The sequence below is a fragment of the Branchiostoma belcheri genome, unplaced genomic scaffold, assembly GCF_001625305.1.
Source record: "Branchiostoma belcheri isolate BF01 breed outbred unplaced genomic scaffold, Haploidv18h27 scaffold17, whole genome shotgun sequence".
Lineage (NCBI taxonomy): Eukaryota > Metazoa > Chordata > Leptocardii > Amphioxiformes > Branchiostomatidae > Branchiostoma > Branchiostoma belcheri.
Window position 1 is genome coordinate 2,156,906 of NW_017803157.1, and position 26,823 is coordinate 2,183,728.

Consider the following 26,823-nt stretch of genomic DNA (forward strand, 5'->3'; position numbering starts at 1 on the left):
TTGCCGTTCTCTTTCTAATTCCCTCTAAGATGGCTTGAGGTTTTGGTATTAATTGTGAAAATGGTTTAGAATGCAGACTGCATATAAATTCAGAGTATAGAGATATTGAGATAGATTGAGAAAGATGAGATAATTGTTTCTTTGAGGTTTCTCACCGTTTTGCCAGGACGCCTCGGGTCGCGGCATGTAAATACGTGTACAGAAACGTGTTGTAAAATAAGGCTTTGATCTTCAACTCATTTTTTTCCATTTCTCAAAAACAGAAATGATGATAATGCCTTTTCTGCAGTTTTCATAGTCTTTTTCACACAAAATACGGGCTGCCTTCAAAGAATAATACTAGAGGCGCCCTCTTTGTACATGTATGCTGTAAATATCATATGTAACATACCACAGTAATTGTACTGTGGCGATCGAGTCTCTGCCATTAATACAACATCTTTGAAGATTTACAACTGATTGTTTGTCTAGAAAAGCTTCATTTAAGTTCATTTGGCAGAAACAAAAAACAAAAAAAAGCTGAACCTATTAATCAATTGGACAGACAATCAGGATACAAGACATGGTGAGAAACAAAATTATTTCACTCCTATATATGCGGTTTTGGGTGAAATATATCTAGAAATGAGATGATAACTTATGGAAATAATCACTTAACAATCACTAAACAAACTTAACATTGGACTTGGCTTGTACCTTACTTGTCAGACCTTCGCATATGAAATTTTAAATACTGTAAAATATCCTTTTAAGAATATCATGATACAAGATGACCAGGTCTTACTACATATTCAGGGCCTGTTGCACTACATGGTCTAGTGAGACATGAATATTCGTTCACAGACTAGACACAGCTCGCATACTCATTGTATAAGTTGTTTTGCTGCCTGATGGCCAAAGTTTAACAGCTGGGAAGGGTCATTTTGCGTAAATGCACACACGTTTAGTGGAAATCAATAGACAGACCCTTTAATGCAATTACCTGACATTTACTTTAAGTGGTTGCACAGGATAATTGCGGCAAACCTTGGTACGTTTCCGGAGAAAGGACGCCATTAAGAAAAACTGAAGACTCTTCAGGTGTATATCACACGCACACATGACTAGGTGTGTGCGGAAAATAAACCTTATTTTCCTGTCCTTAGCGTTAAACATCTCTGTGGAGAAAATGTTAAGAGGTACCCTAAGTACTGTCAGATAGCATAGTGCTTCTTTATTTGATACGAGTATATACAATGACGATGGGAACGTGGGATCAACAAGATACACGCGTGACGGTTATAGTGCCGTACTAAAAATATTATGAGATGTTTTTGTGTGAAGATGAAAAAAAAACTGGATAAACACTTCACTCTACTCAGACCGGAGGGGAGGGGGGCTTTTTAAGCTCGCGCCAACTTTCATGTTGCGTGGCTTACCCTATAACACCACTCCAAATATATGAAATGGAAAACAGCCACGACCAGGTGTTAAATGCCTCCGGTATTGACGCCAAGTCCTGTCATGTTTTAGGTTGATGGTTTGAATGTAATGTTAGATAGTGCTTAGTGCCATCAAGGTATATACGTCTGGGCAACGGAGCATTCAAATGCCTCGGAATGGCATGTTAATGGCATTTATGTGCAACCAAACTGGAAGCGAATATACACATGAAATTTTGTTGTTTTATTCAATTTTCAAAATAAAAAAAAACATAAAAACATGTAAAAATCTTGAACTATGTATAGATGTAGGCGTGCGACAAGAATTAACTGAGAAAGAGAAAACAATGATGTTTTACCTGTAAATGACGAGTGGAAAAATAGATGTATTTTTGCATCGAGACTATTCTCTAACCTACATCTCATGACTAACATAATGATGTATTTTTATATATAACCAGGAATAAAATTCTAATACATTCGTGCCAAACCTGAGGAAAATAATTAACTAACAAGACTCAGTCATATATATTATCTTCAAGCGCAGTCCTAGTCTGGTTTTAGTTATTTCCTCAAAGCATTTTACTTCCAAATAAAACAAATTTTGGGTTTGCTGAATCCATTTCTCGCAAAGCGGCTTTCCTAGATTTTGTTACTTATTGAGCCAAATTGGATGCTGAAATTAAGGATATGTATCTTGTACCCCTTGGCAAACAGAATCATCTTAAAAAATCACACATCTCTCAGCGTTATATCGTGGAAATAGGATTTATTGTGGAAAGCTGGGAGATTTTAATTAAATTTGCTACTAGACCCGAGGTGAAAAAAGCGGCATGCGTCAAACGTGATGTAGTCACAGCTGTGCGATGGAAATAATTGTGGCTCAAGAAACATTTTTCAAATGAGAAAAATGTGGCCATTCTAACATGTAGCTATAAGCGAATTCGCGAAATGATTCACTCAAGGCTTATATATACGGCTGAACGATTTCTGCACATCAAGTATTTTATATCATACTTTGAATCTTGCCCTATCATACACTGTGGAGTTCGTTGCACTCTATATGTGAAATACACAGTGGTATTGATATAGATGCCTGATTTGGTTTGATGTTTAGTCAAAAAGAGATAAAAGGCTGTACTGTGTGCCACAGGGAGGCACCGGCGCTCCCAGTAGATGGTGATCAAATATATCATGAATGCCGTGGATACTTGATCAAAAGTACAGCTTTCGCAGCGTGGAGGAGACAAATTAAACTATGTGGCTCTGCGGTAGAAATGATACTCAGATTACTGATAGCCTTTGCCTAAATGATCAAAGGATCAAGTCAAGAAGGAAATGTTGCTGTGAAATATACGTCGGCGGTGCACTCACGTGCACTGCAGTTAAGGTTTCGACAAATCTAGGTCTTTTGGTAGAGTACATGTAACTTCGAATGAGTGGTTTAACACAACACAGCAATCGGACGAAGGCAACGCACTTGCTTAGAAGGATTCTTTTGAAGAATACTAGTCTTAACATGAGTATGATAAGTGTAGTTGTGAGGAAGGGCCAAAGAACAGTCTAAAGAAGCAGATACGCACATGCACAGAGAGAGAGAGAGAGAGAGACAGAGAGAGAGAGACAGAGAGAGAGAGAAAGAAGGAGAGAGAGAAGAGAGATCTAGACGCGCACAAACACACTAAGTTTAATTTATGATAGATAGACCTAATAAATGATAATGATTAATATACCAGATCAATATTAGTGAAAAATATCTGCACACCCATTCTTCGTTAGCGTGAACAAAAGGAAGCAGCTAACCATGACATGGCGAAAAAGCAACTCGGCATATGTGTATCATGCACTGGTGCAGGGAAAGCACAAAATACGTAGGCATTGTGTCTTTAAAAATAGCAGCCCGTTGCCATTATTTGACAACAATGTTCTGCGTTAACGAAGGATAGGTTTTAAGAATACAGTAGAGTTGTATTTTTGTGTTATACTGATGTCATATCTTGATAGACATTTGTTCAGATATTTCGAAGTGTCATGTTCATAGTGGTTGGCGTTTTTAAAGTGTGACATGTAGTATTGGTCATACGGTTTTGACTCATGTAGTTTCAGATTGATTTTGTCGTATATATTTGAGAATATGTTGGCAATTGTAGACTTTAGATATGTTTTCGTGAGAAAGTTTAAAATTTTGAGGTTTTTAAGTACATGTACGGATAGCCGCTAAAATCACTAAAATCTCTTTCACAACATGAAACAAAACAAATTAACACTAGTTTCTTGGCGCCTTAGCTTTAGTGTTTGAATGATTTGTTTGGTCTGCAATACAGTCAACTCTTCGGAATTTGCATAAGGGAAGAAGGAAGGTGTTTGGAACTTCAAATTGCATTTAGCATTGAATATTGCATAACAATAATACAAAACTCATTACATTTATGATATAGATAATGTTAAAAGAATAGACCTGAGACCACTATCTCTTCATTAAGACATGTTTGAAGCTGACACTTGCTATTTTACTAATAATGTAATCAATGTATCGGAAGTACACAGTCACACTTCCTTACGTGTATGCTGCATATAACGTTATATGTTAATTGTAATATGTTGTATCTTTACGTAAAATGCATCGGGAGATCACCAGATAAACTATTACAGCACTCTAGATTGACTTGAATTTGAAGATAAAATGTTTCACGACATTGATACTCTATTTGTATTAGTATTGTTAAGATAATGGCTTATGTCTATATGACCGAATGTACAATTGGCTACTATTTGCCTGCATCGTAATCTGTACGAGAATATTATCATGTTATCTCCTTTATAATATGGCATAAACGAGTGGAATATGTTTCGGAGAATTGTGACGTATGTTTTTGACAGATTTTGTATTGTTTTTGTATATTCTTGTCTGACAAAGAGGTAAATAGTGCTCTGACTCTATCTGTTAAAATCAATAAAATTCCTTTTCAAGGAAAACCATAGAGCCTTCTATCGTTACTGCAAGTCTGACTGACGCGTATCCTCATGTTGTTTTACTTCAATATATCTTATCGGCTAACAAGAGACTGAGTCGGTGAGTGAGTGAGTGAGTGAGTGAGTGAGTGAGTGAGTGAGTGAGTGGGTGAGTGAGTAAGAAGGCCTTTTCGAATGTTTTAACTATTATTTTTTGGTAAAGACTTATAATCTGGTACGTTTATACAAAGTTGCTTTAAATCAGTGAAAACAAATGAAATAGCTATCTATATTGCACGGGGTTAGATATTTCATTCTAGTGCATCAATACAATAATCAACGAACTACCTACGGGTCAGTTGTTAGCGGATACATATCGACAATAGTCTGTTCCATATACGCAGTGACTAAAATAATATAATGTGTACGAGATATTAAATTAGATAGGCCACAATAATTAACTGTGACGGCTCATGTACACCACATACCGATTTGGTTCGTATTTGCAGCGGTTAGTCTCTATGAACTCACCATACGTTGCGTACTTTAAGGTTTGAAAGGTACTGAAATTATAAGCACGTTATCAACATTTAAAAGATAAACAATTGCTTGGCCATGCACGTTACTGCAAAATAAAGAAACAACTGCATTGTGTGTTAATACGAACTGACCAAACTTCTAGTGACACCATTTCGCTTACATGTGAGAAAAGAAAAAGGACCCGTAGTGTAAGGGTAATTGTTTATATGTATTTTTTTATTGAACAGAAAAGCCAGAAAATACAAAGTTATTTCACTAGGGCTGATTTGCAAAATACAAATATACTCATAACTTGCATGTAGTAGAAATATTAGCAGCCAAATTGCAACAGAAAGTAGTATTCGTCAATCGCATTTACCCGGCTTACTAAGTATGAGGGTCGCTATGTATACTTATTGGTGCTGAGATCTAGAGCTGGTTACCGAGTAATTTGACAGCTATGCTGTGCTGATGTCTACATCAAAAGCACTATCATTCTTGGTACAGATATAAAAGTTGACAGAAAAAATCAATGGATATTCAATACTGTAAGGGGACGGTCACAAGCGTGGTAATCGTCAAACTGAGTGAATCTTTAAGATAGTCATGGACTGCAAAATCCAGTTAGTTACATGTCTTGTTACGGAAAATTCTGTCTGGGATCCTTGTCATAGGTTGGTTCTATCACAGAAACAAAATCTATTAAGATACCCCCATCATCTCTCACCGCACTTGGCAGGTTATTTAATATGATTAATGATGACAACAAGAATGATATCGTATCCATAACAGTGCCTATCTCATTCTACGCCTAAATAGGTTAGGCTCTGGCAATGTTCAGGATAGTCTTCGCGTGTCCAAAAAGTACGTAGATTTTCAGGTACGGGTCAAGATACGCACCGACTATTCAGAACAGTACTTGAACATGGTTCTGGATACAGCACGGGTTTGGATTAAGAAACGGTATAAAAACTAATCTTGTCGTCACAGTGCTAAGTGTTGTCACGCCTGGCTTTCAGGCATGGTAACTGTGCCGCTGGTGGCATCATACAGGGCGTTGTCGAAGCCGATGTTTCCTGTGTTCGCCGGAGTCTTCTCACTGAACGCAAAGAGAGATTTGGTGCCCTGCCGTTTAAAGTAGCACCACCCTCCCACCACGCCTAGGATACAGACCATCGCAACGGCCAGGAGAATGGCGATAACTGAACCCGCGTCCAAACCACCCGACCCTGTGGAAAATTGAAAAAGAAAGTCAAAACCTCATTGCAAAATTAGTATTGAGTATACGTATTAAACGCTAACACTTGTAAAAGAGCCCCCCTCCACACCCACCCACCCACTCAATCCTTACATGCACTAGGAAATCTATGATTTATTTTTTATGCACTAAACGTGTTGACCATAACTTACTAGGAATGCTTCTGACTATATTTTGCAAACTCTGATAACGTTATACCCTTGACGATGTAGCCGTTTGTCCATTGATAGTATACAAACGCTTTCAGATGTTATGTTAAAAAACATCATTCTACAGTGCAGAGGAGCATGTTTACGTACTGTTGCCGGTTTGACCGGAGATCTGTCCAGGTCCAGGTGAGATGACCACTGGGTTATTCGGGTTGTAGGGTGGGCGGGTACCAGGCACTGTTGGTTGGACACAATAATGTTTCTGTCATCATGATTTAAAGCATGTTCATGGCCAAAATAATTGTATCATTCATGTGTGGTCAGAGCATCATTGTAAAGAAGTGGAAACTAAGTTACTGCGCGTGTCTATCCTAACTAAAGAAGGCAGAAATAAGTAGATAAATAGGTATTTTTTCCGAAACATTGCTCCAGTAACACAATTCCCAAACATTTGCTAAAATCAAATTCTTATGCAGACTTTCAATATATCTAGTTAGGCCTCCAAGCAGAGGTTAGGGTTTTGGGTGTATTTTTGGCGTGTTTTTATGCTTTTTTTATCGGGATTTCTTTTTTTTTTCCACTGAAATTTTTTACACCTAAAACCCAAACCTGTGTTTGGAGAGAAGACCTCTCTCTCTTTGCTCCATGTTTTGTTTTGTAATGATACCGCACCTTTCGGCATGCTGCAGATGTAGCCCTTCCTCGCATTGCAGCGTGCAAGTTGCCACAGACCGCTGGTTACCATCTGCATGCACCCGTCATCGCCTGGCTCTCCCTCCGCGAAGGCCGAGAAGTCCACTGGAGTGGAATCCAGCCAAGCCACTGTACCTGTAGTAAGAGTTGTGGTCACATTTATGGGGATGCTTCAGAAGTATTCTAATAGTATATCATGTGCTCACATCAAGAACTTCAGCTATTGCCACATGGACTTTTGCCATCCCCGCACATGCAAATAACATCTGTGCTCTTAATTTGAGCTTTCATGAATAAAGAGCAGTTTAAACAAACAAACAAACAAACAAACGAACGAACGAACGAACGAACGAACGAACGAACAAACAAACAAACAAAAATCCTCCAACTTGTCTCAGACTGAGAGCGTGGTTTGGAGATTCCCCCCTCTTTCTCGGATGCTCAGAGATCACCTGTTTCTCCCAATGCGTAAGTTAATGTGTAAATGTGAATCTGTCCTGTACCTACCATCAGATCTTAGGTACATGCCTATCCACACACCCCAGCCGTGGTGCTGCTTGAAGACATCGATAACATGTTGGCTGTGGATGCTGGTGAGGACGGAGGCTGAGTTTTTATTCCTGCACTCTGTGTGGTAAATGGTATCAGATCATAACGTAAGTATACGTTCTACGAAATTTAAGGTTTAAAAAGAAGCTATTCATTAATAAAATGGAGTGGAAGTATTGCATTATACATGTGTAAACTGCAGATGTATTGAACAAATCCGGACTTATATTATTGCAAGTGAACTGCTGGCAGCCCACAGGCGGAATTGTATGTTCTTACATAGTATTACATAGCACAATGCTATTATCTAAAACCATGACCAACACGTCACACATTCAATTGTTGACTCAAATACATTAGTCAATAGCGCAAAAACTACAGAGAGGTGGGAAAACTCAGGACAAAGTAGTAGTGTATACAGACCTGCTTGGGCCTCAACAAATGACTTTTTGTTGGCGGCGAGGGTGCCAGTCTCTATGAAGTAGCATTTATCTCCGACCTCGAACCACTTATCCAGACAATAGCCAGGGGAGGGGGGAAGTGTGGGCGGTGGCGTGTCTGCAAAATACAGATGGGAAGGTGTTATCACCAAGCAGATACCTTTCAGTAGCAAGACTTCGGTGTCTAATAATGGGCACTCCTCTTGCCAATGGTACTGGCCTCTCATACCGAAAGGGATCTGCTTGCATTTGGTGATTAGACAAGGTATTATTCCGGTTAGGCTGTTGGCTTTGAATCGAAATGTTCTGGGGTTGAATCCCTAGAAGGCCCTTGTTGTGCACTAAGAAAGGTAATTAACACATATTTCCTCCCTGAACTCAGGTGAAAATGAGTACTTAGCTTCAGATACAAATTGGAGGTACAGTGTTCGAGAAGAGTCACACCACATGTATCCATTTCATGTGTAGGGGTCCTTCTCAGTGTGAGTGGATCAAAATTGGAAACTGATGGAGCAATACGTACCAAACGTTTTCTTGCATACTGCCGGAAGTGGCTGGGAGCACACACTGTCATTCCAAAGGCCGTTCATCGCCATGGCAACACACCCTTCATTAGCTCCCCTGGTTGGTTCGCCCTCGCCCCAGTTGTCAAAGTATATTGGCCAATTATCAGACCAAGTATACAGCCCAGCCGTCTGGAAAAAAAGAAGAATTCGGAGATTTCAGACTTCTGGAAAGTATGCAATCCCCACCCACCATATCGCTGTGTGAATTCATGGAATAGTCGTGCATGTGTCTTGCAAACTTCAGCTGAGTTCTCACAGAAAAGCCTCGAGAAGCAGGGAATCTGAGTTGTAGTCAGTCTACCGAAATGAAAGGAACCTTCAACCTGTCAGCGTTTGGTTCTGTTACTTTGCCATAAAGAATACTAGTATGAAGGTTTTGCTTGAACTTAAAATTCTGAAATATCATCAATTGTACAAGCGTCCTCCTTGGACCTGGCTTATTCTATGTAGATGTAGATGTAGATGAAGATCACAAGAAGAGGTAACATACCCGGCGATCTGACAAGCCGATCCACACCTTCTGTTTGAGCCATGACGTGAGGAAGCCTTGTTCGTACGAACTGGTCACACTAGCGAGTTCATTGCCGTCCTGTCGGCAAATTTGAGCTGCAGGGTTTGTGAGAAAACACAGTGTGAATCCGTACGTCATGAATTTGCTGAGTATAGTAAAACGGTTGACAGTTCTAACTTTACAAGGCAAAATGGCTATACCACATTTCGTTATGATAAGCGTTTAACGTTCACACAAGATACAATTACACCGGATAACACAAGATCAATTACCTGATGAGTCCCAGTCTTGTCTAGTTGTTATAAGCTGTAGTGGAAAAATATAGACTGATAAGTTAGTATCGTGTTATTTACATGTATATTACAATACAGTAAAAAAGAAGAACATCAACACGAAAGTAGGTGAAATGTAAATTTGAGATGTTCTTTTTGTTTTTTGTTAATTTCTATTCCACGTAGTTATTGCATTCTTCTACTGGTCTAGACAATTGTACTCCTGTAATGACAATGAACCTCATTTCATATCCATGCCCATTAGTGTATAATGCAAAAAAACTAGGGTATCACAAAAACTGCTCCTTGTGTCTATTGCTATAATATAGACAAATAAAAAAAAGCAAGAGCTCTATTTATCTGACCTTGTAACAGCTATTGGCGTAGTTCCTGTACCCTGGCGGACACTGTACGGATGGTGTGGGTGTAGTGGCAGGAAACTCGGGATCTGGTAAAACACGTCAAAGAACTGTCAAAACTTGCCATATATATTTCTATGGTGAATTACCTTCTGTAGACATACATATTTGAGCTATACAGAGAAAATATAAATGCCAATTTTGGAGATACCACCTTTTAGCCTTTTCTTTCCAAATACACCATGTGTATAAACTTGCATCAACACCTCTCGATAAGCCTTTAATAATGCATTTTGACAATCAAATACGGATATGGATATGGAATTTTAATGGGACTGTGTCACTTTTTACCTTCTTCAAAATAACAGAAATGCGGATGTTCTTTAATTTATTCCTATGCTTCTTTTACCACGAAAGTCCAGCTTAAAGATATATACTGTAAGCAATAGATCCAATACCTTTGTATTTCTGGCAGATGAAGCCCAGTTCCCTACTGCAGGCGACGTCGTTCCACTTGCCTGCTATAGCACTCTCCCAGTGAAGCATCACACAGTTCTCATCCTATGGTAACAGTAGCATCATTAACTTGCCTGGCAACAGTAGCATCATTAAAGGTCGACAGCACGTGAGTGGGAGTTGGCAGGCAGAATGAAAGGTGAAAAGGTCTTACACAGGAGATGGGGCAAACTTTAAGGTCACGAAATCTGGTATTTACGAGCGGAAAGTGTATCTTGAGGTTTTACGACTTTTAACCATAACTATACGTACCTGTCCCTGGTTGTTGAAGCCGTTGGGCTGCCTGTCGTTCCAGTTGGTGTAGGTGACGGAGTGCCCACTGGCCCAGAAGAACTTATTCTCGCTGATGGAATCGAACAGACCGACCCACATACCTATCCTCTGGGTCAGAAGACTTGTCACGAATGCTGTCGCCGAAAAGAAATGTGAAATATCATAATTGTCCCCCCAATTAAGAAATAGAGTATATTACTTACATGTCTACATTGTTTATTTACATATATCAGCTATAATTTCATACCTATAAGGATTTTCAATTAGATACAAGCGGGTACGAAAAATATGAATAAAATTAGCTTTTCTAAAGTCACCCCTTCTTTATCTCCAGTGTAAATCTACTGTACAGCCGTACGTATACCTAGCGTCACGTCATATGTCTATCACATAAGTTCATTCAGTTATCCATTCATTCATTCATGCAAAACACACAAAAAAACCATTTAGACAAGAGTGGATGCTTACCTTGTTCGTATTCATTATCAATTGACACCAAGTTCGCATCAAAGTCAGTGTGTCCAAACGACCTGCAGTATGATCTTGCCTCTTCCCAGTTTCTTTTCAAATTAAAGTCGTTGACAACGTAGTAACACTTGTTTCCGTATGGCAGCCAGTTCTTTGGACATCCCCCTTCCCAAGGGCTGGTGGGAGGAGGCGGGGTTACAACGTGGTATGGTCGCTTGCAGATGAAGCCTATCTTATCTCCACAGTTTAGATCATTCCAGCCGCCTGGAGAAGAGAAAGAAGATCAAAGATTGCGCAGCAGTTATTGATAACCTTTTGTAACGTGCATTAGAAACATGTATGGAGAATGTTGAAACAAGTGCAGTGTGCTAGTGAAGAGTTTGGTTTTGATTATTTGACTATGTTCATCTTGCTTAATTTCCAGTGTCGTTGTCATAGTCGAACGTAGATGAAGGGCTTTCTTAGATAATTAAATTTGGCGCTTTATTTCTGTCAATGGACACCAATGTTTTCTTCAATCAGATGCAAGATACACAAAGATTTACATACCATCGCTTTTCATAAACTCTGCGCACTGCTCCGCGCCCATGTAGTCGTTTGGCTCGTCTGGCCGCCAGTTGTGGAAGTAGTAGGCTGACCCGTCGGACCACTGGTACAGGCCATCAAAGTTGTATTCCCGCAGGCCGATCCAGAAGCTGTTTGCTCCAGAATTGGCGACCTGTAACAGAAAATTGAATATGCTTTTTGCCTACTTGTTGAGTCAGCTAGATGATATTATGGTTGTTATGGCTAAGCTGTTCTTACATATTAATACTAATGAATAAAGATCTTTGTTGTACATGCTTTCCCTACTGGGTTAAGTACAAGCCACCTGTTAATGGTATTATACAATGCATATAGATGTATATAATGTCTTGTATACACAAGTACCTTCGACTTCCTCTCGCTTCTTGATAATTATATAAATGTAGGTGGCTGTATGGCTAGTAACTTTATTATGATCAACAAAAAAATTACACTTCAGAGCATTTGTCCAGGTTCTTGACTTCTTTTCCATCTGGATGTCTAACAATCGACGTATGTTTTCATATTGTGACTGGTACCTACCAATGTCAGCAAGAACTGTGTCTCGGCGCCGCTGTTGACTGAGGCCAAGTCAGCCCCGAACAGCTGACACATGGATCGCGCCTCCGCCCAGGACTCTGGCCGCTCGTCGTAGTACCTGTAGCAGTTCCCTCTGAAGAGCACATCCATCTGCGTCTGGCAGTACTGAACAGTTGCTACCGACCCGGGGTTGATGCTGTTATCCGTGATAGCGCTGTAGGGAACTGGTAAGAAGTACATCACGAAATTACTACGCTATTTAGACAACCTTGTTATTACTGTAGATACGCGTGGCACTCCGGAATACTTTTAGATTCCATTTTCTTTCAATGTACACGGAAGTAGTACAACATGAAAATATGAGACGAATCTACCTTCAAATTTACTTTTAGGGCTCAAAATAAGTTCAATCCAGATTGCGCGACAAAACGTATCTGCCATAAGATTCCGATCCCGAGAACTACAAATGTTGGGAACACATTAATTAAGTTTAGGTAACAAAGTGATCAATTTCTACCGTAATCATTTAATTACAGTCATTGACAACATAGTGATGATGGTTCGTTTAATTAAAGAGCTACATGAACTTACTTTTGTCCCTTTTGCAAACGTAGCCGTTCCTCCGCGTACATATGACGTCGTTCCATGTCCCGTCATTTTCCATCATGACGCAGTGCCCGCTGGACGGGTTGTTCGGCTCACCCTCTCCCCACGACGTGAAGTCCACAGGGTCATTGTCGTACCAACCCAGCGCACCTGGAAGAAGTGAAAAACGCCATTTTGTCCTTAATTTATTCATTGCTGTGACCCTACTTAGAAAAACTTTCTTCTGAAAACATAAGTAATTGTAACAACCACTATAGCTAAAGACGTAAGGTAGATAAGAAAATATAGTTTGTAGGTGATTACACACATGGCAAAAGTTACCAAAAAATGTTACATAAATGGCTTATTCACACCAGAGGACAAGACCACCATACAATGTCAGCCGTGTTAAAGGCGATATGAATTGAAAATTAAAATCATACAATCAAACATTAAACAATTAAACATTTAAACATATCATTACTCCTACATAAATGAAATGCATTATTAAATGGCAACGAGTAATACAGTAACTATCCTTAATCATTACGGGAAATCGATCAAGCTCCCCAAATATGTTTCGAAAGATGTCACTCAACCGTGACGGGGGCCGACATCGTCTACAAGATACCTTTGACCCAGTGTTAACGCCACACTTCAAAGAAGCCACGTGACAAGCCTTACTGCGTCAGTCTACTGAGGAAGACCAGAGTGACTTTCTTATCTACCTTACGTCTTTAGTCTGAGTGAGGCTTTTTTGAAGTGTGACCTTAACACTGGCTTTAGGTGAGAGAACTTAATTGTGCTGGATCAAAAGTTGATCTAACACAATTGAATGATGTACTAACCACTTGTATCCCTGAACATCCCTATCCATATCGGCGGCCCCTGTCTGCTGATGATCACGTTTCTCTCCTCACGGCTGTGGAAACTCGCCAGGTGGGCTCCCCGGGAAACGCACTCGAATTCAGCCTCGTACCATGTTTTCCTGGTCTTTTTTTGGACAGATAAAATACCAAACTTTGTTCAGAGACGCACGAACGTTGTTACAGACGAAAAGAAGATGTACTAGTATTTTTTTTTAGTTTTCTATTGACACAAATTGACGATTTTACCGTCTATTAAAACTGCTTGACGTCAATGTATTACAGGCGATTGCATACCTTTTTATGCTCTACGGACGTACGTGCTTTTCGTTTACGTGTGCGTATTCAAGAGCATCGAACGTCGGCAAAAATGATGCAATTACCCCCTGTGGCGCAATTATATCTTGAAAATTCTATTTATAAACTCGTCTATTGTTTGAATTTATCGTACCTGATCAGTATCAAACAGTCCATACTCCGCATAGAAGCAGTAAGACCCAACCGCCATCCAGGTGTCATCTGGGCAGCGGCCGAACGTGGGGCGAGCTGTTGGAGGGGGCGTGGCTACAGGGGGAGGAAAACAAGATATTCTAAGGCATATGGTACACTGCCGAAGATGGTACACTTCACAGTGTAGTTCCTATTATAACAATAAATTATATTACATTACATACATTATACAAAAGAAACCCTTTAACATGGCATTCTGTCTAAAACTCTCGTGCTCTCAATCAACCCCTACCCTATTTCCTGTGGCTGGCCTTTTGTAATCTCCAAGCAGATACTACGGTGGCAGGAGGAGTGCCCATTGGTCACAGAAGAGCAGTGGATACTGTCTACTACCACCGTAGGATGTTGGATTCTTGGAGATTAGCCCTTTGTCCCCTTACATTCAGCCTGTAATAAAGCTTTTCTCCCATCCATGTACTGTCAAACCACTGTGTATCCGGACCAACAAACAAACAAACAAACAAACAAACCCAAAGCTTATGCTGGGGTCACATTTCCAAGCCGGGGCCCGGCCGGGCTGTTTCGATTAACGAATAATCAACAATTTTCATAAAGAATATACGTAAATAGTTCCATTGTTGATATTTTTCAACCTTTCTCTGCTTTGTTGCGTTTTATACCATATTTTTCGTTCCAGATGACTACCCGGCCGGGCCCCGGTTTGGAAATGTGACCTAAGCATTAGCCACCCAAAACAATACTTCCGCATCCGAAAGTAACTACCAATGCTATATCACCAAAAGTTGCCAGACCTGTGGTGATTTCGCAAAGCGCCGGCAGTTGGAGTGTGCAGGCCGTGTCGTCCCACGTGCCGTTCGTTCCCATGGCGACACAGCCCTCCCCGTCTGCCCTGCTCGGCTCGTTATAGCCCCAGGCCGTGAAGTGGACAGGCCAGCCGCTGGACCACCGGTATTCCCCAGCGACCTGAGAGAAACAACAATACATGGATCTGATACGTACAAAGTCGGAAGAGTGGAGAATAGAATCTGCAATGCCTTAAGCTTTCATCAGGATATGGCCTTCTGAACACTAACCGAACTCATCCAACCTTGGTTAGGAGTAGGTTGGGCGCAAAGTCGGTTGGGTCGGCTGGTGTTCGGCAAGGTTGGCTTACTACACGGCTCTGTCAGCAGTCGAATGTTTTAAAATGTTTAAAACATTCGTGGGTAGGTTGGCTCGTTTGGCTGAAGTTAGTAAGTTAGCAGAGCACCGGACAACCATTTTTAGTCGGGTTTTCAGTCTGAGTCAGCAGTGTTCGGTGACAGTTAACTCAAATTTGCTGCACGTCATAAAGAAATGTAGCCTGGCTACCATCCTGGATAGTTTACGACTGTGGGAGCGGACGTAAACTAAACCAGGATGGTACCCCGGCTAAAAGAAATGTAGGCATAGGCTAATTCTGGGAAGACGCGGCTCCCCCACCTCAGCCGATGTCGTGCTAAGACCCTGAATGTGTGACAGGACATTGAGAGTGGAACCCATATACTGTTATCCCAAATATTAATCTTTGCCCTGACTGAACGGCACAAACTGACCTGCTGGTCAGACAGACCAATCCAGGCTTGCTGCACAAACTGGGACTTGAGGAAGCTTTGCTCGTAGATGTCGTAGATGCTGACGAGCTGGGCGCCTCCTCCCTCACGGCTGCACGCGTCATCAGCCTGCGTCCACGGCTGCGATGTCTGAGTCAACTTGTAGCAGCTGTCTCTCCAGGAGACGAAACCAGTGGGGCAGGTAGAAGTATCAGGCTGCGCAGGGAGACTAGCATCTGGGTAGATGATAGTGAGAAATTGAATATAACATCGTTGTTAGATATAACATAAATAAAACTAATTATTGTAGAACGGAAAATAAACAATAAAATATTCTTTTATTCTTATATTTAAGCAAATGATGCGCATTTTTCGAAGAAACTTGGAAACTTCCTTGCGAATTCCATACTGCAGAATTACGTGTAGTCTAAATTGCGTAGTTATTAGTCAATATGTTTTTACATATTACTAGTTAGCCATTCTTAAAATATACAAAACATCGATATCACTTAATAATAAAAGTTTCCAAAGAAAATGTGTAAGTTTAGGGACAAAAGCAGGTAATGTACCTTTGTAAGATTGGCAGATAAAAGGTCTAGTGTGGTCACAGGGAGCGTCGTTCCACAAGCCGGCCCTAGCCTGGTCTGTGTACATGTCCACACAGTCTTCGTTCTGTAGTAACATGTATCTTCTTGAAACAGCAACTTACCATAGTTATAAGTAAATCGCTTTGTCGAAGTATAAATACATTTATGTCATTTGTGGGTCAGTATGTCTGTCTAATAAACACCCCTACTACATTTACCGTTTTTTCTTAATGTTTCGCGCACTAAACATATGTCGTCGAAAACAGGTAGTCAAACGTTGCAGTATAGGAAGTGTAAAAATGCTGAATTTCCTGTTATACGCGTGCCTGCTGCCTTATGGCAGCCAATGGGACACATCACAGAAAGAAACAATGAGAAATACAGATCAGCGGCTAAAACAAGAAATTCAAAATTGTTGACAGGTGTAGGCATCTTGGTTGTCTACCTGGTTATTCCAGTTGTTGGGCTCTCCGTCGTTCCAGTTAGTGTAAGTGACCGGGTGCCCGCTGGTCCAGTAGAATTGACTCTCGTCTATGTTGTCAAAAAGTCCAATCCAGACAGTTCTACGGATACCCTGCAGCTGGCTGATGATGAAGGCTGAAAGGTAGAGCAGCAATGGACAAGTTGGAGTGAGGTTTATTATGCCTTTGCCAAAAAGCATATGTTATCAGGTTTGTGTGTCAGTTTGCCTGGAGGTTTGTCAACAGCATAACTCGAGAAGTTGTGAATGGATCGTAATGTTATTGGTATGTTGGTAGGCCATGTCTACTTTAGACACCCTTTTTCCCACGTAGTGGCACATTTCCCGGGGATACCGAAGCAAAATTAAACTCCGAGAGCGCAGACATAGGAAAAAAGAAACAATGCAGACGCAAGCTACGGTGACAATACACGGAAACACGGTATACGGCAAGGATGGTAGAATGACTACAGAAATGTTAGAAGGGGAAATGGTTGTGTTTCAATAAGTTTCTTAACCAAGGATTAAAAGATGGTGCGACAATGGAAAAATACACCCACCTTGTTCATACTCATTCTCTATGGCTACCAGGTTGTAATTCTCGTTGCTTCCCAGACCCATGCAGAAGTCCCTGGCATCGCTCCAGGTCTTTGTCAAGTCGTCAGAAAGATAGAACCTAATGAATGATGGTAACAATGAATGATTCAAATGACAATACGTTGTAGCTTGAGGCTGAATGTTTTTGAACTCCTTATATCAAGAATGAACAATAAATCAGAAAAGCTAACATCTAAGAAGATAATACCTGTATATACTAACCGTGTATTGCGGTGTAAAACTTTGCATACAACTCCTAAAGCTGCATAGTTGTCATCAAATCGTCGTTACGTATCATGATATAGTATTGGTGAGCCAACGAATCTATTTGCTCTACATCTGTTTTAAGTAACTATGTTACTTGCTTGTATTCTTGCAATGGTACTGCCTAGTTTTAAGGCCGGTGTACAGCAGTGCAGATTGTAAAATGAATGAGAAACTGTCCACACAGAATGATATGGAATTCTCTCTACCTGTAGCACTTGTTCCTGTAGGTCTGCCACCCGGCTGGACAGTTGCCAGGCAGCGGTTGTGTAGGCTGTGGCGGCTGAAGTGGGTTGAGGGGACGCTCACAGATAAATCCATTACTGGTGCCACAGTTGGCGTCATTCCACTTTCCTGTAGGGAGTTCACGTTTAACAGTTTCTGAATTCAAAACCGACTAGACAGTGTATGCTGCAAAGGGATTTTTCTGTAAAATTAATCTTGAATCATCAGGTAAGATTATCAATATAGCGTTTTAACGGGGCGTCATGGGGATACCGACATGGTTGCAATCAAGAGCAGCTTTCTGAAAGTGGACCATAATTCTGGTATTGTTGGACATCTACATGTACAATACCCTTAAGATCTGGTAAGAGTATCTAGCCTATACAGGAGAATAGCAAAATAATACATAAAGAATTGCTGCTAAAATACACCAAATATGATCGTATACACAGCTTATGTAGCTGTGATCTATCTAAATGCATACACCAACACGGCTGTCAGCACCCACCTTCAATATTAAAATCAAAAGTGACTAAAAACAAAACTGCTACTCCTCCCCCATCTGATGTTGGGTACAAAAACTACACTCACCGTTGTTCGGAACGAATTCTGCACACTGCTCGGCTCCACCCGCATTGTTCGGTTCATTGACGAGCCAGTTGAGGTAGGAATACGCAGAGCCGTCAGACCAGGTGTAGACGCCGTCAACTCCATACTCCCTCAACCCTATCCACAGATGAGTAGACAGGGAGCCGTACGTCTGCAAAAATAGCAAGAAACTGTTTTGGGTATCCGTGAATGTATTGAAACTGATCATCGGGTCGGTTAGTCCTAACCCTGAGTGATTTGAGCTTGTCTCATCTTGTTTCTGACTTAGAGAGAACAGATGATGTTACAGTTCCCTTAGCTGTAAACCGTAACCTTGGAGTGGCCGAAAGGTCACACATTGAAGTTGCCGCACCGTTGGGTCTTGATGACCAATGACAAAAAATGAATGTATTGTATGATCATAGGTATCTGTAACTGTAAATGTATAATCATTTTATAGACTGATACCTCTGTAAATAGCCTCACAATTTAGCCCTCTATGGCTGCCAGGATGCAAGTATATCTACTACTACTACTACTACTACTACTACATCATATATTTACTCACCTGGCCAATCAGGAATCGGCTCTCTTGCATGTCGTTTATGGATACGAGGTCTCCGCCGTTTGCCTGGCAGTAGTCACGTGATTCTTGCCAAGACTGGAGATTAGAATCGCTGACGTAGTAACAATGGCCGCTGTAGAGTTTCCAGTCAGTTGTTCCAGCGCAGTTTGGCGCTATAAACACAGGGTTTGCATACATATGATTTTCGCAAATGTGTATAAAGACCGGAAAGTGATGGCATTTGGTTGCTTAACTTTCACAAACAGCCGGGTCAGTGACAGTATTGTAAGTGATGCTTCATCGATATATCTGTTCCAATAAGAACATCATACAAGTACACGTCTAACGAGTGGCTATTGCTGCTTTTCGCAGCAATAGCCGGATTTAGTTTGTTTTTTATTATTATTTTTATTAACGCTGTTGTGATCATCACGAGTTTTCATCAGATGACTGAAATATCCGATTACAAAAGGCAAGCTATCTTACCATTTTCTGGGACGGATGGTGGTGTGGTGGGGATGACGACTGAGTCACCTGGAGGAGAAGTAACAGTAACAAGAAATCGGTGCTGTTTTAGACTTCCTGGTATCTGGTTTTCGACCTCCATGTTCACTCCATTTTCTGATCTTTTGACGCGTCATTCTGCCTATCGATTGCTATCTTCCCCGTCAACGTTTCTACTCTGTCTGGGCAGACACACAAACTCATAGTCCAGCCACTCAAAACAATACTTCTGAAAACGACATCACAAGTACATCTGTATCTGTATCTGTATAGCCGGTATAACCGCCTTTCGGCGTCAGCGACACTTACTGTAATATATTGTGCATGACTTCGTATTAACAATATGACAGTAAGTACCTCTGGAAACCATACAAATCCAGTTTCTGTAGGAGGTACAGGAAAGGTCGTTCCAAAAACTGTCGGATCCGGCTATTACAACTTCCACACAGTGTTCCCTGTCGTTTGCGTTGTTAGGTTCGCCGTCGTTCCAATTCGTGTACCCCACGGCTCTACCATCGGACCACTTGAAACCTTAAAAGGATTAAGAAGAAACATTCAGTAATCCAAGCTTATCCAACATACTTTGCATTTGAAAGGTGTGTTTAGGAGATTCGTGTAAAAGCGTTTGCTAAAATGCTCTGCTAAAATCTGATTTCTTAACGCAATATTTACGGGTGTTTACATTTCCACATTAAATTTAGAATATTAAGCAAATAACATCCTATTCTAATGTTCCTTACCTCCCTCGTCATCTTTGTCATTCAATCCAATCCAGAAAGCCATCCAAGCTGAACTGCACACAGAATAAGAAATGGATTTAGTCCAGTTCAATTATTATTGTCTATATCCTACATGAAACTTTATGTGGCACGTAACTTGATTTATCATTTTTGTAGTAGAATAGTTTGTTCGTTGAAAAAGAGAAACATATAAGCTTCCAGAGAATTGGTCTTCCCTGAACAGTTGTATCAGATGAATATTAGTTCGGTTATAGTCAATGTCTGTGTAATAGTGGCCTTACTTGATTTGGCTGGTGAGCAGTGACATTTCTGCATCCCTGTGAAGACTGACCAGATCAGCGCCCTGAGACTGACAGTGTAACCGCGCATCTTCCCACGTCTTCCGGTAAGGTCCGGCTACCTGGTTTATCTAGATTAGTAAAATGAAAAAAGGAGTTATCATCAGCATGTCAGTAATGTGTGTATACAGCATAACCTACAAAAGATTTAAAATTCTGTTGTATGTGGACATGTGGTCAGCGTAGACAGGATTCCTCATGCTTGCCTTAATAAATGAAAGTATCTAGGGGACTACCAAAAGTTGTCACATTGACCAAGTGGTCCTTGTGTAGAGCTGGTCATTTGTAAAGGTTTGACAACACTGTGGAATTGCGTTGAATTATTGCACACTGTCTGATATAAAATAGAACCAAAATATTGATTTATTTTGGCCTTAGTAGGCGAGACCCATTTAGACACGCCCTGATCACGCACCGCCCATGCGATGAGCGAACACAAGTTAACCAATCGCTGGGCAGCATTTACACGTGGTGCGTGAACCCGCTGAATTCGAGCAGATCAGCCTTCCTCCCTCAAAATGTCGTCTGATTTTTGGTGAGCCCATCCTTCCCGCCCCTCTGTGGTTCTTGTGGCCTTACTGCAGTAAGTTGCAGTGGCTAAATATTGTTTATCATGGCAGAGGGGATTACTAGTACTTCCATCCTTGCTGCCAGACATTCGTTCGTGAATCGGTTGGACTTGAATTCTTATACGGCTCTCATACACGATTGTGGATGCATGTCTAGGAGCTGTCTCGCCTGATGTCTGGCTTAGTCAGTGACTTTACCATCCACATACGTTCTCCTGGGGGTGCTTGGATACACTGTGGGGAGCCTAACGTTAACATTGTTTATGTCGATCTCAGTTGCAGCGACCTGTGTGATATGCAGAAGGCGGAGCAGCAAGACTGTTCTGAACCGGCCGATGAGCTGCACCAGAAGGTTTGGGCGCGGCATGCCATGATGGGTCGGCCCCTGCAGACTGACTGCTCATACTTGATCCGCCAGAGTTTCCGAGTCTATGTAAGTATTTCTGTCATCTTGAGTATGAGATCGGATCTGTAAGGCCTGACGTTTCTCAAAATCCTAAAATGATCACAATTATGTCCTTCTGTCGTAACACATTACTAGGCTAGCTCGTTTGTTTACACCCAGCTGCAACTGTTTTGAGAGACGTACAGAAGGGGGGGGGGGGCGTCTGTAATAGTTCCCAAATATGCAAATAAGGGTATAATTTGCATGATTACTAAGACTGGCTGCAACTTCTTCACTCAGTCTTGAGCGAGATGGAAATTTCATACTTGAATTTGTGACATGTCATCTGATACTGAGGGACCATGGATGTTACTGAAATTCCTGATATTTTACGGTAGTTCTTTATGTTCACGGTTTTGACTGTCACTTCTCACCGTAAACTTATCAGTATCGATTATAAAATCATTTGCCTTTGGCCCTCCGCCATGCACATGCCGCGTCAATGTATTGAAATTTTGCTACGCTGGAGACAAAGTGATTTACAGTACCTGATAACAGTAGTTAACGCCTGTTTGCGTCAGCCATCCACCAGGACACCTAGCGGTCGATGCGTGAGTTACACCCGGAGGGGGTGTGTAGCCGCTCCGCAGCTTCTCGCAGATGTAGGGGAACGTCTGGACGCATCTGTTGTCGTCCCATAATCCACCGCGCAGCCCGGCAGTCATACTGACGCAAGCGCCCCAACTGAAACCTGTAGTGCAATGAAGTTAGCATTAACTTAAGGTTCTTGTGAGTTAGTTACTCTCCTCTTAACATTACAAAAACAGACATTACAGAAAAACATGGCCGGGATCATTCGTATTCCACTGCCTCCGAAAACCAAGCTTAAGTCGAACCCAATAATTCAGACTTTAGTATTATCATTGCGTGGGCCGGCTACTCTCTCCTTGCAGCCAAGAGCTGAATTGTGAGCAGCTGACTTATAGCTTGCACTAATGTTGAATTGATATGCATTTTTGGTACACTACTGCTTGTTGATAAATGCGCAGTGTTTTAGCTTACTTGGCTGGAGTCGGTCCCAGTTAGTGAAGCTGAGTGGTTCACCGTTTCTCCACTGGTAAACCACAACTCCGTTGTCGTCCCGGGATCCGCGGAGGCCGATCCAATAATTTCCGTCCCGGTTCCCCAGTTGGGCAGAAAGGAACGCCTGTTCAAATCTAGTTGAAGTGGTAAATATTAATAAACACACCGCATAACTAAATGGAAACGATTGGGTAAAGCTTTACAATCTTCTTCAAGAACCGAAAACTTTAGACTTCCTGTAAGCTTAAAGGTTTGGGGTTGCTGTGAATGCATTGGAACAGGTAATGGTACCAGCTTCCATATATCCACGGGGACAAGATACACCATGAAGAAGTAGTTTGAGAAATGATAACCAAAGTCATGGTTTGGTGCAGCTTTACAATATTCACAAAGACACCGGAGATTTTAGACTTCCGAGAAGAGTTTTCTGGATTCTGTAAATGTATTCAAAGGTGAATTGTATGGTAGTTGGGAAATACCTGAGTTGCATCTTAGGATGGATTATTGTTATTGCGCCTATGATTGTATGGCGCAGTTTTAATTTTTACTAGTACGCTTTTAGAACATGCACGGCACACATTCCTGGTGACCACATCCTAGCACCCATGGCACAATGATAATTTGTTCGTTACAAGAAAAAAGTATCTCGTATCTAAAGGAATTACCTGTCGGTAACAGACACAAGGTTTGCACCTAGACTGCGACAGGATCGCTGTGCGTCCTGGTACACTGCAGGGTTACTGTTGAAGAGGTAGCAGCCGTTTTCGTATCCCATCCAACCCTATGGCATAAACAAAAAATGGAAAATAAGATATGACAACAACAAGGCGTTGCAAAACATGCGACTTCTCCGCTCTTCAAGTATACGTAGAGTTGTAAGATCGTAGCGTTTTCCGACTGCCAGTTGGCTGATTATGAAATAATATAAGTACTATTTGTGACGCCTGGAAGCCAGAAAAAGTCACGATCTTTCATATAACGACATGTGCTTGGGGATCACAAAATGTACAAATGTCTAGTTACAAATGTCATGCATTAACTAATTACTTTTTGTAAGGCTTAATGCATTAAATATCAGGTTTAAGACCGGTTCAAGGTTCTTTTTTACCCACCTGCTCACATCCGGCAACGGTAGGCAGCACGGTTGGTTCTGGCAGTGACTGCTTCGGTATCTCACAGACATACGGGTAGTGGCTATCACACTGGGCGTCATTCCAAAGTCCATTCTGTGATCAACATATTAACATTGATATAAGTATTGCAATATTAAGTTTACAATAACAATAGCAGCTTAGTCAAGATATTACCAATTTCGTTTACAAGGTACAAGGGTATTTTTTTAAAGGGGGACGCTTAGTGTTTACATTTCGGAAGGGCACGGCCACATTCGTCATTCGATCGCAGAGTAAGGACATTCTTGGGAGTTGGGATTTTTTTGTGTCGTTTGACAAACATCTGTCTTCTTATTTGAGATTCCGTATTAAATTCTTGTCAATGGTAAGTTCTGCTGCAGTCTACTTAAAAGTAATACCGCATCAAAATCATGCGACGGCCTACGATGTCTATAACGGGGCAATGGCATGTGAATTGCGTCTTGTGTTAGTTCTTACAGTTTTATACATGTTAACGCAGTCCTCGTCTCGTCCTTGATAGTTGTTGGGTTCATTGGTATTCCACAAGGTGAGGGTGACAGGCGAGCCATCAGACCACTGGAAGAACATCTGCACCGTTCTGTCATTTAGACCGATCCATACGTTGTTAATTGATGCTGGAAGAAACAGTGTTTCTTTTTAGTAAAAGTTGATCGACAACAATATAGGATAAACATAAAATCATCTTCGCTTGTATTGTCTCTCTAACCCTTGAAAAAATGTCGTATTTGTGACTCAATAAACAAAATCTTCTTCTTGTATCGTTTGAATGCTGCTATGATTTAACGTTGTCAATCGGATTTTTTTAATGAGCGTTGTCCATAACGAAATGGCATGCTTTAGTCTAGTTCTTGTTCATCTGCTTTTGTAGACTGTTGTCCTACCTGGCTGAATAAGACTGTAGACAAAGTTTTGTTCTGCCTGGTTAGAGATGGATGCCAACTCTGCACCCTGCTGTCCACAGCTCTGACTGGCTCGTCTCCAGCTTTTCAGGTCGTCCCCAGTACCGTCGTACAGTCTGTAACAGTTGTCACCGAAGGAGGTCCAGCCGGTAGGACATCTCAAACCTGTTGACGACAGTATAGTTTGATTTAAACGTCCACCAGATACCGTAAGCTTTGACCAAGTGTTGACGCCACACTTCAAAGAGGCCACGTGACATCGACAAGCTTCACTGGGTCAGTCTACTGAGGAAGACCAGAGTGACTGGTCGAAAGCTCTAGGTGAGAGAACTTTTTGTGTTGGACCAAAGTTTTTAACTTTAAACAATTGATTTAAATGCTTTGCTCGACAATGAAGATTAGATAGCACACACAAGTCTGACTATTACTTGATCTGATTAAGTTGTTCTGTTGTATAAAAGAGACGGCTGCATCCAAGAAACGGCCTGGTTGTCTAATGTAATAGTGCATTATCTGTGATCAAAGCTTTCTAAAAGCTATCAGGCACACTAATCTTTTATTTCATTATCATCCTAATGTCACACTACCAATCTTTTGAGGAGAATATCAAATACATATTTTTGTTGCTTGCTTCCCCTATTGTTTCGTGTTTTAAATTTTCGCAAAGATTATCAAAGCAGTTTTGTAACGCACCGTTCTGGTTGAAAGTAAACGATGCGTCGTCTGCTCCAAAGCTGAAAAAAAAAAGATTCCATGTTATGTACAGTAGTTTTTTTTTGCTTATGGACATATGCTAATAGTGAATGAAATTGAATTTTTGGGTGGAATATCATTTTTTTTTCGTTTATGACTTACCTTTGCGAAGTGACGCCGTTCATCGTACTGCCAATATAGGCGCTTAACCCAGCTTGCATGAGGACCGTCACTTCGCCTCCGTTGTGATCAGTGATCTTCCCGTCGTGAATGGCCGAGGCACAGACAAAAGAATCCTTCAAAACAGCAAGATGTATAAGAACTAAATAAATGAAGACCTTTATTGTACACATAGGGTTGTATGCTCACAGGGTTAAGCACACGTAACAACAGAAGAATAGTATGAGAATAACGTTACATATATTCATTGTCAAGTAACTACAACTAAGTGAATTCACGTCTTTTACGGAAAGAAGCGATAAAACCATTAAGCCACTGTGATTTAGTCCTTTACCAATACATAATCAAATGATATAAAGTTTCTCAAGTGAGTAGGCATATAAAATGTAGCGAAGGGAAAGCATGTTACTGTCAGTGTTGTTAGCATTGCATCAGTACCTGCCCCTTACATCGCTAAATGCATTATAAACCTTACATCGGCATATGTTCCTGTTCCCCAGACGAGGGAAGTTTGCGATGCACAGCCAGGCGGGCAATGTACTCTGGAATTAGGAAACAACATGACTAAGTCACTTCAAAATATTTGTTTTGTGTAGGCGATATGGGTGTCCATTTACTGCAGACATGTTTTTTTTTTTTCCGTCATTTTTATACAGGGTAACCCAATTCAGTGATGGCACTGCTTTTCAACGGGGCCCTGTATTACACAGCACAATACAACAATCACATACAAATAATAACATTAGCATACAAAAATTATACAATAAATAATTATAATGGCAATGATAATAACGAAAACAATAAATAAATTATAATGGCAATGATAATAACGAAAACACAGTAATTAACCAATAACAGTAATAAATAGTAATAATAACAAAAAATACATCATTGTCCAGTCCAGTCATTGTCATTGTCCAGTCCTATATGTTGGCATGGAGGGGTCAGAGGTCAGGACATGTAAGCAAATCAAATCGAATAGATGTCCGAGGATTTTATGCTGCTCCTGCAAAAACACTATGTTACTGAAATAATCCTTAACTCATGGATTGTTCACTTGAAGTACTAAACACAACTGTCTTTGTTTCAATAAATGTTACGTGTACCTACGTGTAGTACTGCTCTCCAATGGACTCTGCAAGGTCTTTTCCTGTCGATAAACACGTTGCAATGTCTGCAAAATAAAACGCCCATGTATTATATCTTAAATTCAATGTTATTGGATATGTCTGTAAAAGATGACGGTGTTCCCAATGTATATTACTAATTACTAATATCTATCTATTTATTAGAACTCACCACAAAAACAAATATACAAGTGGAAGGGAGGACAAAACAGGTGTATTAACACCTTTGCAAGTTGTCCTCCCAAACACAACAATATAAATACAGTACAATACAAATTGCAATGTCGGACAATACTTGACGTGAAATACAAATTCCTACAAT

At 40.8% G+C, this 26,823-nt stretch overlaps 1 protein-coding gene across 1 annotated transcript in view; it reads right to left on the minus strand.

Annotated features, from left to right (window-relative positions):
• Positions 1–5,111: 5,111 nt before the first annotated feature.
• Positions 5,112–26,823, minus strand: part of LOC109466808 — a 36,628-nt gene continuing 14,916 nt past the window's right edge. The window contains exons 30-68 of the mRNA XM_019764646.1: positions 26,485–26,548; positions 25,850–25,916; positions 25,357–25,490; positions 25,195–25,235; positions 24,484–24,666; positions 24,059–24,216; positions 23,561–23,674; positions 23,114–23,229; positions 22,428–22,582; positions 21,914–22,116; positions 20,355–20,482; positions 20,074–20,126; positions 19,691–19,864; positions 19,316–19,363; positions 18,833–19,002; positions 18,268–18,436; positions 17,661–17,805; positions 17,151–17,266; positions 16,576–16,727; positions 16,113–16,215; positions 15,547–15,779; positions 14,764–14,935; positions 13,953–14,065; positions 13,484–13,628; positions 12,642–12,806; positions 12,054–12,274; positions 11,496–11,664; positions 10,947–11,210; positions 10,458–10,612; positions 10,148–10,250; positions 9,696–9,778; positions 9,331–9,364; positions 9,038–9,153; positions 8,505–8,676; positions 7,965–8,099; positions 7,500–7,619; positions 6,972–7,127; positions 6,450–6,536; positions 5,112–6,121 (exon numbers count right to left, since the gene is read on the minus strand). Of these exons, the coding sequence (XP_019620205.1) occupies positions 5,895–6,121; positions 6,450–6,536; positions 6,972–7,127; positions 7,500–7,619; positions 7,965–8,099; positions 8,505–8,676; positions 9,038–9,153; positions 9,331–9,364; positions 9,696–9,778; positions 10,148–10,250; positions 10,458–10,612; positions 10,947–11,210; positions 11,496–11,664; positions 12,054–12,274; positions 12,642–12,806; positions 13,484–13,628; positions 13,953–14,065; positions 14,764–14,935; positions 15,547–15,779; positions 16,113–16,215; positions 16,576–16,727; positions 17,151–17,266; positions 17,661–17,805; positions 18,268–18,436; positions 18,833–19,002; positions 19,316–19,363; positions 19,691–19,864; positions 20,074–20,126; positions 20,355–20,482; positions 21,914–22,116; positions 22,428–22,582; positions 23,114–23,229; positions 23,561–23,674; positions 24,059–24,216; positions 24,484–24,666; positions 25,195–25,235; positions 25,357–25,490; positions 25,850–25,916; positions 26,485–26,548 (5,363 nt within the window). The 3' untranslated portion in view covers positions 5,112–5,894. The remainder of the gene's footprint in view (positions 6,122–6,449; positions 6,537–6,971; positions 7,128–7,499; positions 7,620–7,964; positions 8,100–8,504; positions 8,677–9,037; positions 9,154–9,330; positions 9,365–9,695; positions 9,779–10,147; positions 10,251–10,457; positions 10,613–10,946; positions 11,211–11,495; positions 11,665–12,053; positions 12,275–12,641; positions 12,807–13,483; positions 13,629–13,952; positions 14,066–14,763; positions 14,936–15,546; positions 15,780–16,112; positions 16,216–16,575; positions 16,728–17,150; positions 17,267–17,660; positions 17,806–18,267; positions 18,437–18,832; positions 19,003–19,315; positions 19,364–19,690; positions 19,865–20,073; positions 20,127–20,354; positions 20,483–21,913; positions 22,117–22,427; positions 22,583–23,113; positions 23,230–23,560; positions 23,675–24,058; positions 24,217–24,483; positions 24,667–25,194; positions 25,236–25,356; positions 25,491–25,849; positions 25,917–26,484; positions 26,549–26,823) is intronic.